Source organism: Microcebus murinus, chromosome 18 (assembly GCF_040939455.1).
Source record: "Microcebus murinus isolate Inina chromosome 18, M.murinus_Inina_mat1.0, whole genome shotgun sequence".
Classification (NCBI taxonomy): Eukaryota; Metazoa; Chordata; class Mammalia; order Primates; family Cheirogaleidae; genus Microcebus; species Microcebus murinus.
Window position 1 is genome coordinate 55,630,847 of NC_134121.1, and position 17,733 is coordinate 55,648,579.

At 48.4% G+C, this 17,733-nt stretch overlaps 1 protein-coding gene across 4 annotated transcripts in view; it reads right to left on the reverse strand.

Annotated features, from left to right (window-relative positions):
* The window catches only part of SLC39A11 (solute carrier family 39 member 11), a 387,039-nt gene that overhangs the window by 117,105 nt on the left and 252,201 nt on the right, over positions 1-17,733 (reverse strand). For all 4 annotated transcript variants that reach the window (XM_012756159.3, XM_012756157.2, XM_012756156.2 and 1 more), the window contains exon 6: positions 13,086-13,256. In XM_012756159.3, coding sequence (XP_012611613.1) covers positions 13,086-13,256 — 171 coding nt within the window. The remainder of the gene's footprint in view (positions 1-13,085; positions 13,257-17,733) is intronic.

Genomic DNA, 17,733 nt, shown 5'->3' on the forward strand with positions numbered 1-17,733 from the left:
CACTTTAACCGGTGGAAATTCAGCATCCAAAAACTGAGATGTGTCAGAGTGTAAAATACACACTGGATGTTAAAGAATGTAAAAATATCTCACTTTTTAAATACTGATGTCATGTGGAAATGACAATATTTTGGCTATACTCGGTAAGATAAAATATATTTTTTTATAATTAATTTCACCTGCTTTTATTTATTTTTGACATGGCTACCAGAGAGTTTAAAATTGCAGAGGTAGCTGGCATTGTGTTATGGGATGGGTCTACGTGACCTAGAGGAACCACACGTAGCACGTGTCCAGGAAGTACTGGCTGGTTGACTGACTGGTTGAACACTATAAACCAGGGGTCCTCAAACTTTTTAAACAGGGGGCCAGTCCACTGTCCCTCAAGACCGCTGGAGGGCCGCACTATAGTTTAAAAAAAAACTATGAACAAATTCCTATGCACACTGCACATATCTCATTTTGAAGTAAGAAGCAAACAGGCAAAAACACTCAAACATGTGGCCCTCGGGCCGTAGTTTGAGGACGCCTGTTGCAAACAGATTACTCCCTCTCGCCTGGTCTCCAGTCTCCATTACGAACAAATGAACACATTTTACAGGCACTAGAAAACTGATCGATGGCCCGGGAAACAAAATGAAGAAAACAGGCAACACAGGAATAAAAATCACTTGTGCCAATTCATTGATAACCCCACTCCTTTTGAAACAGGTTAAAGCGCAGCGCAACGACAGGGTATAAAACGGAAGCGCGCAGATACGCGGACGTAAGAACGCATCTCACTCCTAGCACTCCGCAGCAGCGAGCGGGGCTCTGTGATTCCCTGGCTGCCAGGGAATCAAACACAAGGAATACGCGATGAACGGCGCCCACTGCTCCCACAGGGAGGCGAAGCTTCTCCAGGCACTGTATTCTAGAATAAACGTCTCATTTAGGGGCACTGGTGATGGATGGGGCAACGGTTCTAGCAAAAATTTGACGATAGATGCTCCAGTGATTTTCACGCGACAGTTAATATCCTGAACCGTTGAGTCAGGGGCGGCTGTCGGGAGAGGGGCTGAGCTGACGCGGACCAGTGCTGTCACCGTGGGTGGCGGTGGGGCAGAGAGGGTGGCCATTGGCAGATAGCACCTAACACCCAGAGGAGGAGAGGACGGGCTGGTTCTTTCAGCCCTTGGCACAACTCTTTCTATTTCCCCCTCCACCCCCCGACATCAGACGCCCTGATGCTCAGAAACACAATTCAACCCCCACCCTGTTCTGTCCCCCACTCTAGAAATAAGCAAAGCAAACCAGGGTCAGCAGGATCGACAGGCTGCCAACACCAGGATGACTCTGTACCATCCTTAACGGACTTGCAAATTTTTGATACTTAAACTATTTTATTCATTATCTCTTTGTGACATGCTGTATGAGAACAGCTATCTTAGACTGTCTTCCCAAAATAGAACTCCTCCCAAGGCAAGCTTGGGTAGGGCCTAGACAGCAAATGGTTTAAGAAGCTACGTATTTTTTTCTTTTTTTTTGCTAAGGGTCTAGCACAGTGCTGTCCGGTAGAACCTTCTGCGATAGGAAATGTACCATATCTGTGCTGCCCAACACAGAAATCACTATAGCATGCGTGGCTACAGAGCACGTGACACATGGCTAAGTATGGCCGAGGAGCTAAATTTCAATTTTGATTCATTTAAAGTTCGAGGGCTACCGGTGGCTAGCGGCTACGTTATTGGGCAGTGCAAGTCTAACAGGTCTTGCTGAAACCATGTTCTAAGCCAATACCTACTTGGCCATGGTAGAAAGACAACTGGAAGTTACTGGAAACTTTGAGTCCTAATATAAAAATGTGTTCAAATTCTCTTGCTTTAATCTTTTTCTTTAATTTACATAATAGGTAGGAGGATAGCATAATAGAGTAGAGATATGGAAATGGGTTTCGATTTTAACCCTAATCCGGGTGGCAGCCTTAGACTGTGACTTTGGTCGTAGCGTCCTTGATCTGAGGGCCAGAAAGCAGGGTCCGGGCACCTGTGGGTCTGCAGCCCATGGCAGGAGATGACAGGGAAGCACAAAGTTTCCCTGCCACGTTTCTTCGGGATCACGCAGGATTCCCAGAGTTGCGATTTTGCCCTCGGGGCGTTCGTGCCGGTTCTCACGCTCGAATCCAATCTGGAAGTGCGCTCCCAGCTTCCGCTACGCTGCACACCCGAGAACTCGCTATGTTGAACAAAATGTCATCCCGTACAGGAGCCCGTGCTAATTATAATGTCAGACTTCCCACTGAGATACCGATAATTAAGGGAGAATATTACACTGTTTTCAAACTCCGGGAGCAACTGAGAAGCACCTTCAGATGTAACCTACCGGAGATGAAAAGTAAAGCCATCTGACGCGTCCGCGCTTAAGATCCCCGAGACCAGAACCAGACGATCTTTGAGGATGAAAGAGAAGTGAAGGCAAAAGTGGGAGGGCGGTGGGGGTTGGGGGAGGAGGAGGAGGTGGAGGGGAATTAATGTTTTTTGGGTCCTGCTGTGTTCTGGGAACCATAATACACACTTCACAGCAGAAAACACAGCAGGTGGTCCTGCCTGTTGCTCCTGCTGTCATCTCAATGATCACGGAGCTGCAAGGTAGATATCAGTTCTACTTTATGGGGGGGGGGGACCTAAGACTCCTAGGACCTGGCCCACGGTTACCTAGCCAGGAAAGCATTTGGTGGCCCCAGGATCCAAGTCCCGGCCTTTCTGACTCTAAAGCCTGTGTTATGTCCCATGCCACCAGCTGACCATCTGCTTGGGTCCTGGACCATCCTTGAGTGGTGGGTGGGTGGGTGGGTGGAGGCCTCGTGGGCATCATGTCACACGTCTCTGCAGAGCGCCCACGGTGGCGGGCCCTGCGTAGGGATGAGGTTTCCTGTCCAGGTTTCCCTGCCCAAGTCTCCCTGCTGAACCGAGCCCGATGCATCTGGACTGAGAACTGCGCCAACGCGGCGCTGCAGACGTTAACATTTAACGTGGCAAGCTTTAAAAAAAGCAAGAAGCATTTCCTGAACTTCTCTCTGAAAAGCCGTGTGTTCCACCGGCGGAAAACACACACAGAGCTCAGCACGGCGCGAGGCGGGTGGGAGGCTGCACATCTAGGCCCGGCGTGGGTCGAGCTCTCCCCGACAACTGGTCTTGATCTTTAAACTTCCTGGGCCTCAGTTTCCAAAATGTAAAACAGGGACACAAATAGCTAAATAACATACACCATGCACTTTCTACAGCGCCTGGAACTTCAAAAGGCCCCAGTGCGTGGCTGCCTTCTGTATTATTAGCGTATTATATCATGGCCGGTAACGTGGGCTTTGCTCGGTGCTCCCCTCATTCACAGAACCTGGTCGCCAGCTACTGAGAAGGCCCCTCTCCAAGTTTCTGGAAGCAGAGCTACATGAAGTAGAAGCTGTTGTGTCAGCGTTTTTCCTGGAAAGATCCACGTCTAATAATAAAATTTTCTACCCCGTCTTTGTCGCAGGCAAATGAAGAGTCAATGAGTTCTTTTTTTGTGGCTATTGGCTCCTCTTTGCCATCTGGGGTCCTGATCCTGCTTTTGTCCGAGGGCTGCCTCTCCAAAGCCGCCCTTGTGGCACGTGGAGACCACGCCGGACGGCCAAGCTCACGCCACCAATGCCAGCAGCAGCTGTCTACCTCTCTAGCCACTTGCAACCGTCCCCCAACTTTTCAGCGTTCAGTAGATTATTCACATCCATACAAAAACCAAAATCCAAAAATAACTGGCACCTCCTGGATAGCAGGGTTCACAAATATCCCAAAGTCAGAACCATGGTGGGTGGCACAGAACAAATTGGAAGGAGCTTAATAAACAGAAAGAATTGTCTTCAAGGAGTGACGAAGTTTCCCGGCGATTCGACTCCGAAGTATGTACCTGAGAGCACACATGTCCATACAAATACTTAAACACCAATAGCAGTGGTATTCCCAGCAGCTGAAAAGCGATCAAAACCCAAATGTCCCCCAATTGATGGATAAACAAAATGTGGTGTGTATCCATAGGATGGAATGTTATCCGGCCATAAAAAGGAAGAGGTATGATCCTTGCTATAATATCAATGAACCTGGAAAACTGTGCTAAGTGAGAAAAGCCAGATATGAAAGGTCCTATGTGACACGATACATTTACGTGAAAGTCCAGATTAGGGCAATCTAGAGAGACAGAAAGTAGATTAGTGCCAGGAGCTGCAGTGAGGGGCAAAGGGGACTGACTGCTAAAGGGTATGGGGCTTCTCTACGGGGTGATAAAAGTGTTCTAGAATCCACAGTGATGACGGCTGCACAACCATTTGAGTACATTAAAAAAACACTGAACTGTAAGCTCCACAAGGGTGAATTTTAGGGTATGTGAATTATATCTCCATTTCTAAAAAGCGTTAAGGGGGACTCTGCTCAGTGTGGAAGTATACTTGAACGAAACTTCAAATGGCCAGTAGAACTTGGGATTTGACTTTTCTTGAAAAATAATGCTTCATGGGAGAAAACACTACAAAATAAAAGTATTTAAGAAAGAGAGAGAATACCTGTAAGATGAAAAAGCAGGTTCAGAAATCATTTAAATATGCCACTGACCTTGGGAAAAGAATGTCAGTGATAATCACAGGCTGCGAATTTCTGTCACTGTGAACTGGCCGGTCACAAAGAACCAAGGGACAAGGTAAGCAGGGGTCACACAGAGTTAAGAAAATAACTGGAGGCCAGGTGTGGTGGCTCACACCTGTAATGCCAGTGTCTGGGGAGGCCGAGCCAGAAGGAGCACTTGAGGCCAGGAGTTTGAGACTAGCTTGGACAATATAGTGAGACCCCGCCTCTATAACAAAAAAATAGAAAAAATTAGCCGGGCATGGTAGTGTGCACCTGTAGTCCCAGCTACTCAGGAGGCTGAGGCAGGAGGATCTCTCAAGCCCAGGAGGTTCAAGGCTGTAGTGAGCTATGGCTGTGCCACTCTACTCCAGCCTGGGCGACAGAGCGAGATCCTGTCCCTAATGAAAAAGAGGAGAGGGAGGGAGAGGAAAAAGAAAAGCATTGTGGGTAGGTGGGAGGGAGGTGGTCCATGAGATGTGAATGACAGCCCTCCCCCATGTCCTGCCTCCCCTCCCCCACTGCACACACACACACACACAGTAAGTAAATACCATGCCTCCATTTACCACCACCCAACCACTTTGGCCTGATGAAGGACAGAGGAGTAATTTGCTGAATGAGTTCGGTGAATCTGAAGAATTCTTTAGAAGCTCAAGCAGAAAGGAAATGAAGGCAAAGCCAGCAGCCACGGGAGTCCCAGGGCGAGACCAAGCCCCCAGGAGAGCCAGGCGTAGACTGACAAAGGCATGCTGTGCTGCCCGAGACATGGCAGAACTCTAACATCTCTGGCCTGCGTTTGAAAGACACCTTTGCTGTCTGTGGCCGGCCAAAGGAGGGCTTCCAGATAGACCCAGCTCCTCATCCCTGGCACCTGTGAACATGCCCTTTCATGACACAACAGGCTTTTCAGATGTGATGCTCCTGGATTATCTGGGTGGGCCTTAAATGCAATCACAAGAAGCTTTTCAAGGAGGAGGAGAGGGAGACTGGACACAGAAGCGAAAGCAACGTGGCGGTGGAGGCACAGATTGGAGCGATGCAGCCACGAGCCAAGGAATGCCGGCTGCCTCCAGGAGCGGGGAGGGGCCAGGAAGGGATTTGCCCCTTGATCTTCCAGCACGAACACGGCCCTGCCAACCCTCTGGCTTGATTGAGCTCAGCGAAACTGATGTCAGATTTCTGGCTTCCAGAACTGTAGGAGAGTAAATTTGGGTTGCTTTAAGCCGCTAAATTTGTGATGATCTGTCAAAATGTCATAGAAAACCAATAATAAAATTCCTTCCTTCTGTTTCTAAACTCACTATACATTAAAGCAAGCCCAATAAGATTCTAAGTAAGGATTAACTTTACTTTTATACTTTTGTATGCTGAGGGGTAGGGCTGTTGAGGTGGTTAGGCAATGATGGTCTCCCTTCCAAAAGACATTTTTATCTGATCACAAGTCATACATATTCATTACAGGAAAGTTTAGTTATAAATCTCATAAAAACAAGAAGAAAATAAAAATCAGCCCTAATCCTATCAGCCAGGAATAACCCACTATTGTTAGCATGTCGGTGTCTGCATTTGTGTTCTTGTTCCCTGAAACAGAAATCAACTCTGATTAAAAACTCAAGCATTCCTTTTAAAGCGTAATTAGGAAGCATCCGTGAAGACAAGCTAAATAATTAAAATCAACTGTCGTGCTGTTCTGGAGACGTGAACAGTGGCTCCGGGGTCTCTGTGTCACAGCAACCACCAGCAAAATGAACTTGGCTCTTGACTCCAAAGAGAGGAAAACAACAAGCACATGATTCATCTAGCGGCCTCTTCTTCCGTGACCCTTTATAAATAATTTCGAACACAAAGGGGAGCAAGAGTCTCTACTAACACATCATCAAGATCCCTCGGCTCACCTGGAGGCAACAGAGAACTGGGGGCACCTCACTCTCAAATGGACTCTCCCCTCCTGGAATGGAGGTCAGGTCCCAGATGCACCTGTCATTCTAGGTGCTCAAGTACATAATACATATTAACCTTTTGCACTCGGATGTCAAGTGCAATAACTCTTTGAATGTATCAATAATTTGAAATATAAAAAAAAATCCAAATAAATAAGTTTGTATGAAAAGAAACTCCAGTTTTTTATTCTACCACCGCGCTTTGTAAAATCTGGGGTATTTAAAAAAATTAAATCCTGAGTAGAATAAAGGAATCGAGAAAAAAGCAAGCGAGTGCAAAGGGTTAAACACACCAAAACTTCAATGTGTGTTATAACACCGGATCCAAAAACGAGTCCGGCATAGACCTTCTTGCAAGAAGCTCTGTCTATCAGGGGGAAACAAACATGTTTAAACACAGGCATTTGCAGATCACAGTGATAACTATCACAACAGAAGATACAGGACACAGCAAAGTGTCACAAAGGAAGGAGCGATTCATTTTGTTCATATAAATGAATGTGCTATTTTTACGATTCTTCACCAAATCATCTGATGCCAGGGCTAGAAGGAGCCTCGGTGATAACACAACCCCTTAAATGTTCAAATGCAGGAGTGTCTGAATGAGACACCCCCTCGAGTCCCTTTAAGCCTGAAATTTAACCTTCACACATACAAAGCAATGGTATAGTTCACTGCTGGGACCAGAAACTGCTCACGAAAGGAGACTAACAGGAAGTCAATTGCTAGCTGACTGTGAATGCCACTTACACACAGAAAGGGACCTCGGTTCCCAAGGCCCAGGCATCTTGGGGAAGCTTAGTGCCCTTCAGTCTGCATGGCATTGCACGAAAAGCACTTTAAGGGACAGTAGAATGCTCAAAAGGCTAAAGTCTGGGATTGCTTTCATAGAAAACCCATTGTTTCCTCGGTATCTCCTTCTCGAACAGACTTGGACCCCTCCCCCTCCCCCACAGGTGCATCCAGGCCAGGCCGGGGGGAGCAGCCTGGAATGAGGAGGGGGCAGCGTCTCCACGCTCTTCCGTGATGGCACCTGCCTTTTCCGTTGCCTCCTAGTGGGGCTCGCATCTGCCGGCCGCCATCAGACATTACCGTTTCTTCCTAAAACATTTAAACTGCTTGCACAACTGTACTTCTTTTTTTCTTTCTCTAAAACGGGGGGCTCTTTCCTGCTCTAGGGCTGTGGATAGTCTTCATGAGGTCTAAACACCCAAACCTGTCTGCAGAATGTCGTATGTTGCTGCAGTCTGAATATCTGTGTCCCCCCGCCCCCAAAATTCATATGTAGAAACCTAACCCCCAACGTGATGGTATTAGGAGGTGGGGCTTTGGGGAGGTGATTGGGTCATGAGGGTGGAGCCCTCATGAGTGGGACTAGCACCCTTATAAAAAGAAACTCCTAGAGACTTCTCGTGCCCTCTCTCTCTCTAACAGGTGAGGATACCACAAAACGACAGACATCTCAAACCCAGAAAAGGGCCATCGCCAAAACCTGACCACGCTGCCCCCGGTGATGGACTTCTAGCTTCCAGAAGGGTAAAAAATAAATTTCTGTTGTTTATAAAGCCACTCAGTCTATGGCGTTTTGTCACAGCACCCTGAAGGGACCAGGACAAGTGTACGACATTCCCGTTTGAGAGGGTCCACTCCTAGCACTGGAGTCACAGGAGGACCACAAACCACAGCCGCTTAAGGGCGCATCTGCCCTGGCACATGTGTGTCAAATATTAACCCAAGTGCCCCGGATGTGCGCATACGCCCACGGGTGTGCCCTCGCACTCCAGAAACCGCCAGGAGACAGGAGACTCATTAACAGGCCTGCCTTTTTCCTTCCGCGTTAAAAAGAGCTCTAACAAAATGTCATCCCCGGCACGTACAAAACCGAACCGGCGAAGATGAAAAACTTCACAAAAATCCATTATCCATTTAGCCATTGTGAAAAGTCTATCTGAAAACCCAGAGTCTCGGGGAATGTCAAAACTCTAGTTAAATTTTTAATAAGCCACAAAGGACAATGCCGAAGAAAAGACCTTCTCAAAGGGAAGCTGGCCCCAAAGAGGCTCTTGGAATGGTTCTCATCAAAGCGCAGGAAGCTGCCCGGCAGTACCTGGGAGCGAGTTAACTTCTCCCCAGACTGGAGTAGAAGCTGGAGACCCGGGGAACGCGCCGCAGTAGGGCCTCTGGAGACGCATCTGTTTTGTATTTAGACTCCTGATGGCTCCGTCCAGTCATGGGTTTAGGTAACATCCATGCACCAACGATTCGCAAATTTGCACCCCTCACCAGACTCTGCTCCCCAGCTCCGATCACGTATCCAGCTGTCTGGCCAGCCTCTCCACCTGAATGTCTCCCGGCAACCAAGCCTCATGGTCCAACGCTGAGCCCTGGGTTCCGTCCCAGCTGCAGCCTTCCTCCTCTCCGCGGATGGCAACTCCATCCTCGCAGCTGGGCAGCCCCGAAACCTCTGGGGTCCTTAACTGCCCCTCTCTTTCAAGCCCCACGTGAAATCCCTCAGCAAACCCCGGGATGGCATCTCTTCTCACCACCCTGGTCTGTGCCACCATTGTCTTTGCCCTGGATTTTGCAGTGGCCTCGGCACCTGGCCTCCCTGCTTCCTGCCTCATCCCTCCTAAGTCCCTTCTCAATGCGGCACCTAGAGAGAAGCTTCCAAAGCTCAAGTCATGTGCTCCCTGTTTAAAAGCCTGTAACAATTCATCACCCACAGAGCAAAAACGAAAATCCTTACAATGCCTCCACATTCCAGCTAATGGCAGAGCTGACCTCCCTGCCCCCACCTTGCTCTCCTCTCCCTCCTGCTCACCACCCTGCTGCAGCTGCTCTGGGCTCCCAGCTAGCCCTGCCTCGGGGCCTTTGCACTGGTTGTTCCCTCTGCCTGGAAGACTCACTCTTTCCCAGAGTGCATGACTGGGAAACTAACTGCATGACGGACTCAGATGCAATCACATCTCAGTGAGGCCCTCCATGCCTCCTCTATTTAAAATGGCAACTCCTTTCTCTAACACTCTACCATCTCCTCTGCCCTGTTGCACTTTTTGTTTTTTATGGCACTAACCAACTTCCAACACAAACTATAATGCACTTACTATGTTAACTATCTCACCTTGTTATAGTAATAGTTATAGAAGGCCATAGATCTTTGTTTTAGTACTAATACAACCCAAGTACCTAGAAAACAATATTGACATGTAATTACTAAGAGGCAAGACTGGGAAAGAAATTTCCCTTCCAACCTCGTGACCCAGGTAAGCCGGCTGTCTCCAGTTTACTAACCAGTGACTATGAGACCACACCTTGGTGGTGCCTTTTACTTAGGCGAGATTCCCGTGAGCCGCTCCAACCTCATTTCAAAAGAGACTCTGCCCTCACCATACAAGAGACAAAGGCTGAACATAACTTGGAAAGGCCAAAGACCCAAAAGAGGGCTCTCTGGTCAGGGAAGAAGACAGACCTGAATCTGTGCTGATTTAGGGTCTCAAATGCTGCTGTCACTCCACACGTCTTCCTACTAACACGCCTTTCTTTCTGGTTTTATTCCAAGTTCTCGCTGGAGTCAGTAACATTTGAGAAAGTGGACTCTGATGCTCCCTGGCCTTCTGAGAGCCAGGAGATGCTTCCAGGTGAGCAGACTGGGACACAGGTGGCAGGTGTGGCATAGGAAAAGGTCCATCAGAAGAAAGTTGGATACTCAGAGTTTGACGCTGTAAAATCTGGCTCTTGGACCACTTTGTTCTTAGAGGAAACAGAGAATCACAGTGATATACCGCAAGCCAGTGTGGTTATCTTACTTGGTGCTAAACCCACTGAATAGATCTTTATTTTTGTTCAACTGGTTAATGAAGGAATCTTGACTGGCAAAAGGACAGCTACCATTATGATGGCAAAAACAACATAAGCAAGCTCCCTTCTCTAACAAATTAGCGTTTAACAGGTGACAAGTGACCCTCGAGGCTCTCCAGCTGTTCTCTGCAGAGGACTAAGGGATCTTCCAATGAGCTGGGGGTGGGCATGACCAGACCTTTCCACCAGGGCAAATTCACTTTGGTCATCTTTGTGCACTGGGGTCCCACATAAGACTCCACCTCAAGACATACTAAAGGGCCAGGTGCAGTGGCTCACAGCTGTAATCCCAGCACTTTGGAAGGCCAAGGTGGGAGGATCACTCGAGCCCAGGAGTTTGAGGCTGCAGTGAGCTATGATCATGATACCGTACTCCAGCCTGGGAGACAGAGCAAGATCATCTCTCAAGAAAAGAAAAAGAAAAAAAGAAGCACTGAATAGCAAGCTCTAGAAAACCAACCAAAAAAAGTTTACTCATAACTCAAAGGGAAAAGGCCAAGAGGGACAGAGAGAAACAGATGCTGATGAAAATCTGGGGAGAAGCAGCTTGTATATGATCACAGGATCGAAATTCCTAGGATTAGGATAGAAATAATGACAAATATGCTTCTATCTAGAGAAATATCTGAGCCTAAAAAGTGATTAGACATAGTGTTCCAGGCAGATTTCATCTGTGCTAGAATATATAACATTTTCACTCTTTAAAGATGACTGAAAAGTCTTCAATGTGCAAGCAAAAGAATATCAAGTTACCCGGAGGAATAAACTCAGTTTGGCCGTGCTGTTTGCTTCCACGACACTGAAGCCAGAAGACAAGGAGCAACACCTGTCAGAGCTTTGAAGAGAAACACGTCGTGACTGGAAGGCTTTGCCCAGCCGAGCTGTTGCTCCTGTGATAGGTAACAGGTGGGCGTGACGAACTTCACGCAAGGACTCTGAAAACGCATCACCCGGGGACACTCCCTGGGGAAGATTATTGCTCAAATGTGAGACCCTAAACATCAAACGATGGATCGGAATGTTCAGGAACTCAAGACTGAAGAAGCCGCAGCTGGGAGGCCAAGTGGGTTACTACCCATGCTCACAACAGCTCCCATTTCCAAACGCTCATAGGGCCCTAGCATTGCACCAAAGGCTGCATATGCTCATGTAGCACCTCATTTAATTCTCAAAATAAGCCAGTGGTAGCATCACCCCCATTTCACAGATGAGAAAACCAGGGTTCAGGGAGTTCGAGCAACTTGTTGAGATAAACTCATTAGTAAGCAGCAGCGTCGGAATTTTAAAACGTATCCCAAAGAGCTCAGGTTCCCTCAATTTATTTATTTTTATAATATCTTTATTATTTCTTATGCTTATTCATGCCTTCTGATTTCTCTAAAATAAACGGATTGTGTTTGAAAGAAAACATGAGTAAGTCTTTTTTCCAGTTGAAATAAATCCAAAGACATAAGACAAATGACTCCAAAATGCTAACAGGGAAAGAAGGATAAGTAAGGACATTTTAGAAAGACACGGCAAACATCAGTGCCCAAATATGCTGAATTCAATATAGCTGACCCTTGAACAACGAGGGGGTTAGGAACGCCGACCTACTGAGCTGTCAAAGATCCGTGTGTATTTTTTGACTTCCCAAAACTTTACTAATAGCCTACTGTTGACCAGAAGTCGTACCAGTAACATGATATGTTGTGTGTTTTATGTATTACATACTGTATTCTTATAATAAAGCTAGAGAAAAGAAAAATGTAACTAAGAAAATCATAAGGAAGAGAAAATATATATACTATTCATGAAGTGGGAGTCCATTATCATAAAGGTCTTCATCCTCCTTGTCTTGGGGGTGAGGAGGAGAAGGGGGAGAGGGAGGGGGAAGGGGAGGAGAGGGAGGGGGAGGGAGAAGGGGAGGAGGGGGAGGGGGAAGGGGAGGAGAGGAAGGGGGAGGGGGAAGGGGAGGAGGGGGAGGGGGAAGGGGAGGAGAGGAAGGGGGAGGGGGAAGGGGAGGAGAGGGAGAGGGGGAGGAGAGAGAGGGGGCGGAGGAGGGGAGGGGAGGGGGAAGGGGAGGGGAGGGAGAGGAGGAGGGGAGGGGGAGGGCAAGGGAGGGGAGGGGGAGGGCAGGGGAGGGGAGGGGGAAGGGGAGGGGAGGGGAGGGGAGGAGAGGGGGAGGGGAGGGGGAAGGGCAAGGGAGGGGGAGGGGAGGGGTTGTTGTTGGCCTTGCTGTCTCAGGGGTGGCAGAAGTGGAAGAAAATCCGAGGGTAAGTGGATCTGCGCAGTTCGAACTCGTGTTGCTCAAGGGTCCACTGTATTTTCAAATGGCAATAAGCAGAACCAGAGATATCCTGTGTTTATAAAACGCACCCTCCACAGCAATCATGCAAAAGCTACAAATTTATCCAAACAACTTGGCTTCAAATATGTAAAGAACCGAACTCCTAGGTAGAAGCAGGAGAAGCTGTTTACCTGGAACGGTGTTAATACATGATGATCAACCTACAACGAGTGATCCAAAAAGTAAAGTCAAAAAGATTCGAACTCTTACCTTCACTCTGCTCCCGAAAGGACCCGAATCGCTACTGCCCATCCCCCCCCTTGCCAGGCAGACAAGCCCACCACCGACAAGTGACTTCACCTGCAGGTGGCAAGGGCGAGACCTCACCTGGAACGTTGTGGATGGTGATGGCCAGGATGAGCAGCGCGATCCTCCTCCAGCTGCCCGCCCCGGGCTGCGCCGGGCTCCCCCGGGAGGGCGCGGGCGGAGCGGGGCTCTCCGCAAGGCCGGCGGCCGCCACCTTCTTCCTCTGATACGCCTCGCCGTTCTCACTCTTGTCTGAGCAAAAAAGAGCGGGGTGGAGAGAGAGAGCGATTTGAACACGTGCACGCTGGCGCTCGGGCAAGCAGCAGCAGGAAGAAGCTTCTACCCCCCAACTTCCTGGGGACCGTGTGTTTTTCTGCGTGTTCATTCGTTCGTTCGCTCAGGCGTTCATTCATTCAGCACACATTCACTGAGTAGACACTGGCCAAAAAGGATAAAAAGCTGAAAATGCCATATCCTAGCAATGCCTGTTTAAGATAGGGCGTGTTGAGCAGTGGCTAGCAGCGCAGATTCCAGACCCCTAAGCCTGGTAATACTTCCCGACTCCGCCACCGGTCAGCTGTGTGGCACTAAACAACGTGCTTCCCCTCTCTGTGCTATATAGTTCCCCGACTCATAAAAAGGGAATAACATCTAAGAACTGCTCAATATTTCCTGGAATAAAAAAAGAAAATAAATAAAATATAAAATTTAAAAAAAAGGGAATAACAACGTACCTATTTTACGGGGGGGGGGTGGTATGAGGATTAAATGAGAGAATGCAGGAAAGTGCTTAGAAGATACTAAGTGCTGAAGGCACTGATTGCTATTGTTGGATCATGTTCCCTCTCTCCCACTGCCCTGCGGAATGACACACCATGTGACCCTACTTCTCCTGGTCACACTGATTCCCAGGAGCCGATTCAGATGCCAGGCTCAGCCCATCAGATTCCCTCCCTCCCCTGGGAGACCTGGGCCCTCCACTGTAGGTGGCGAATCTCACCTCTTTAGTTTATATCTGAAGGACGTTGTCTCTTAGAGACACGTTGTCCTAAATACCCGTGGGTCCCTTGGTTATTTGTTTATTCCTAATGAAGGCAAACTGCAAGGGTCTGAAACACAGGAGCACAACAGTGAGGTACAGAATCCAGACCTCAGTTCACAGCATGGGACAGATCTGGGGAGGCTTCCTGGAGGAGGTGGGTCTTGAGTAAACCTGACACACATGACGGCACAAACAGAAGGGTCTATCAGGAGAGAAAATAAGAACCTACTAAGCAGAACTCAGACGTCTGTTAAATTAAACAGGCAGGAGGCTATTGGCCTGAGGCTATCTGGACTTTGAGTTCCTACATGTCAACCTGCAACCTAACTTAGTGTGTAAACAAACCAGAACCTAACTACATGTATATTTCGGGGGGACACATATAGCCAAGTCTCAGCCGATTACAAGCAGCCAAGCTTCAGCCAATCATCGGCAGCCAACTGATCAGACTATGCGCAAATACAGCAAACGCCTGGCTGTCACCAACCAAGCTACTTCTGCGCTTTATTTCCTGCTTAGGCCACAAAAACTCACTGCCCACGTTTTGGGTAAGAGCTCTCTGAGCTTCTGGTTTTGAGTGCTGCCCGATTCATGAAGCCCGTCCGACTCAAGTAAACCCTGTTGAGTTAATTTTCTCTAAAGTTGCTCTTCTGACACGACACGGACAGGTGACCAGAACACGTCTTCAGGATCTCCTCTATGAGGAAGGCAACCATGCACCCCAGTTCTGGCCTGCCATCCCAGGGGAATTACCAGTGTCCCCCTTTACTCTCAGAAGTGTCCTGGTTTGGAATGATAAATTAGGTGCCCGCCCTGCCCCCGACTGTGGGGAACAGGAGACTCTGCACACTCTGGTCTGCTTGGGGACGTCACCAAAGTTAACGGTGAGAAGAACGAGCGGGAGCTCTCCATGGTATTTCTACTTCCCTACCCCATTTACAAAATTTCTACATGTTAAAAAAAAAAACAAAAAAAAACAACTCCCATCTCTAAGCTGAAAAGTTGGAGAAAAATTTTCCTGAAGCCAAATTAAGAAACAAGGGACAACGTGGAGGACTCCGCTGTTTCCCTGACCACACCCCTCCCGTCCAGCCGCCCCTCACGCCTTGCTGTGAAACAAGACAAGGGGAGCCTGTCTTACCTTCGTGGGCGCTCCACCTACAGACTAGAATCTCACCACAGACACTTGATTGAATCTCTGATTCCCTTTCAGGTGAACTGCCTAAGTGGAATACCGTTTTGGATTTCAAAAGCAGGAAAAGAAAAACAAAACTCTTCTCTTGAAAATCATTTTGTATTTGTTTACTCAGATCACGCAAGTACGGCTTCCAGAGCAAGAAAGTGCCAAAGCACAGCAGACTCACTCCAGCCCAGCTCCCAACTGAATCTCAGCTTCATTGGGAAAAAGGGGGCCTCTGGCTGACCCTCCACAATGCAAGGACGACAAGCCCTCTAACGGTCAAGTAGCCGTGATGCACAAAACCGGCCTCTGCAGAATGCAACTGTCTCAGTTGGACAGCAACTCCTGCCAGACACTATCTACGTGAGATGAAGCTCAATACTCACCGTGTGTTATCCACACTGTATGTGTGTGTGCACATGCATGCATGTGGGAACACAGGACTGCTACCTGGTACCATCTTTCCTGACTGAGCTATTGGACAGCCTTCGCATATGTATGCATGTGTGTATGTCTCTGTATACACATGGAGGGGACTTCTTACACCCTTTTTAAGTTGACAATATCTGTATAGCTCAGGCTGCAGATGCGAGCTGGGAAACTGAATTTAAAAACCCGGGATTTCAAGCCCACAAACACTAAAGATGTGAGCAAAGCAGTCCACGAACTGAGCTGGGTCGTGGTGGAGGGCACTCACCTTTCCCGGGATTAGTCAATAAACATAACTGATGTCCTCGTGTCCCGCCCGAGTGCACAGGCCTGGCCTAAAAATGCTCTCCAGTGGGAGTTGATAAGGGCCAAAAGGAAAATCTTCTTCCCTTGGGGATTTTATAATTTGAGAGAGGACAGACACGGAAGTCACAAATTCCTTTAAACCTAAGGGGCTGAAATGCACACACTAACGATCACTGAGGGTTTCTGCTTATTTTCACTAGTGTCACAAAAGGATCCTACTCTGAATCTCCTGCAGACAACGCACAGAGTGACAGAGCTGGGAGGCATGTGAGCAAATTCTAGCGCTGGGCTTGTGTTTACAGAAACATCAAGAAGGATAAAGAGTTATTAACCAGAGTAAAAATGCATGCCCGACCTCAGGTCCCAGCGAGTGAAAACGGGCGCCAGTGCCTTTCCCTGGTGGGGAACGGAGGTGTCAATGCCTTACTACTACTTGGGAGACTTAAACAAGCCACCATTTGGTGACAACCACTAATGAGTCTGCAACAAGGAAGATCAGTCCAGATGCATCATCACAGGGCACGATGCATGGATGTGCGGTGAGCAATGCATCTTCTTGCTATTCCTGGTGAGGCTACTTAAACCACCACATCCAGCAAGCAAAACGCCAGCGTGTGGGCGAAGGAGGACCAGTCAGCGGGGGCAACTGCCAAGCGCGTCGTGGGGCGTGTGGGGTAACCCAGAGGGACAGGAACGCTGTGAGATTTCTTGGAATAGGAAAGGTTCGGGCACCTTTGAAGTAGAGTTTGGCAAAGAGGAGGAAGAAGGGCGGAAGCAGTTAATGTCACACTCAGGAATCAAAAACAACAGTGACGCTGGCCAAGAGGTGACGTCGCGAACTTATCGATTAATCCTCAATCCTTACGAACGCCATGAAGTAGAGGTTAATGCGTTTTAACACATGAGGAAAATGAAGAACAGAGAGGTGGAGTAACTCGTCCTGGGTCACACAGCCAGCCTATGGTGGATTCAGGAGTCGACTCAGGTCCTTTTGTCTCCAGAAGCCACACTCTTAACCAGGACCCATGGGTGACGGGGGATAGAGTCGGGGGTGGGAGAAGGGGTTGACCTGCTCGCAGAGGGTAGCAGAAGCAGGCACTGCAGCGAGAAGGCTGCAGAGGGGGACTGGTGAGCTCCCACCGCAGGACACCAGAGGGCAGGAAGGCTCCCGGGAAAGCTGGTATCTGCCATCAATCATCCCCGCTTGCTGACAAACCTGAGCAGGCTCCATAAGAGGCCGGCATTTCTTAACCCATCGGACCTACTATTTCTAAGTCTAAAGCTGCTGTAAGGAGAAAATATTTACCGACATCAAGCCTAGAACAACACAGGGCTGTAATTCTTTCGGAGAGGTAGAAAGAAAACAACTTTTGCCATTAGAAAAAAAGCTGGCCATCATTTTAAAAAAAAATTATTAACCTTTTGCACTAGCTTGATGTTTTCGCATTATCCACTCGACATTATCCACACTCGACATCCGAGTGCAAAGGGATAAAACAGAATCAAGCATCTAAGAATCCACATAGAGCCGGCTGCAGGGGCCCGGCCTGTCATTGTCCTCCCTTTGCAGGGAGGCAAAGGCGCCACATCTCTGCATTGGAGAGTGAGGCCCATGTGGAACAGGGGGAGCAGTCCCAGGCTCACCTTTCGCACTGAGTCACCAGGTGACCTTATCTGATGCATCTGCTTCCTTGGTTACCTGTTCCCAAAACAGGGGACGTGATTCTTGTCACAATACATCATATGCTGGAGAAAAGCAGACGCAGGTCCTG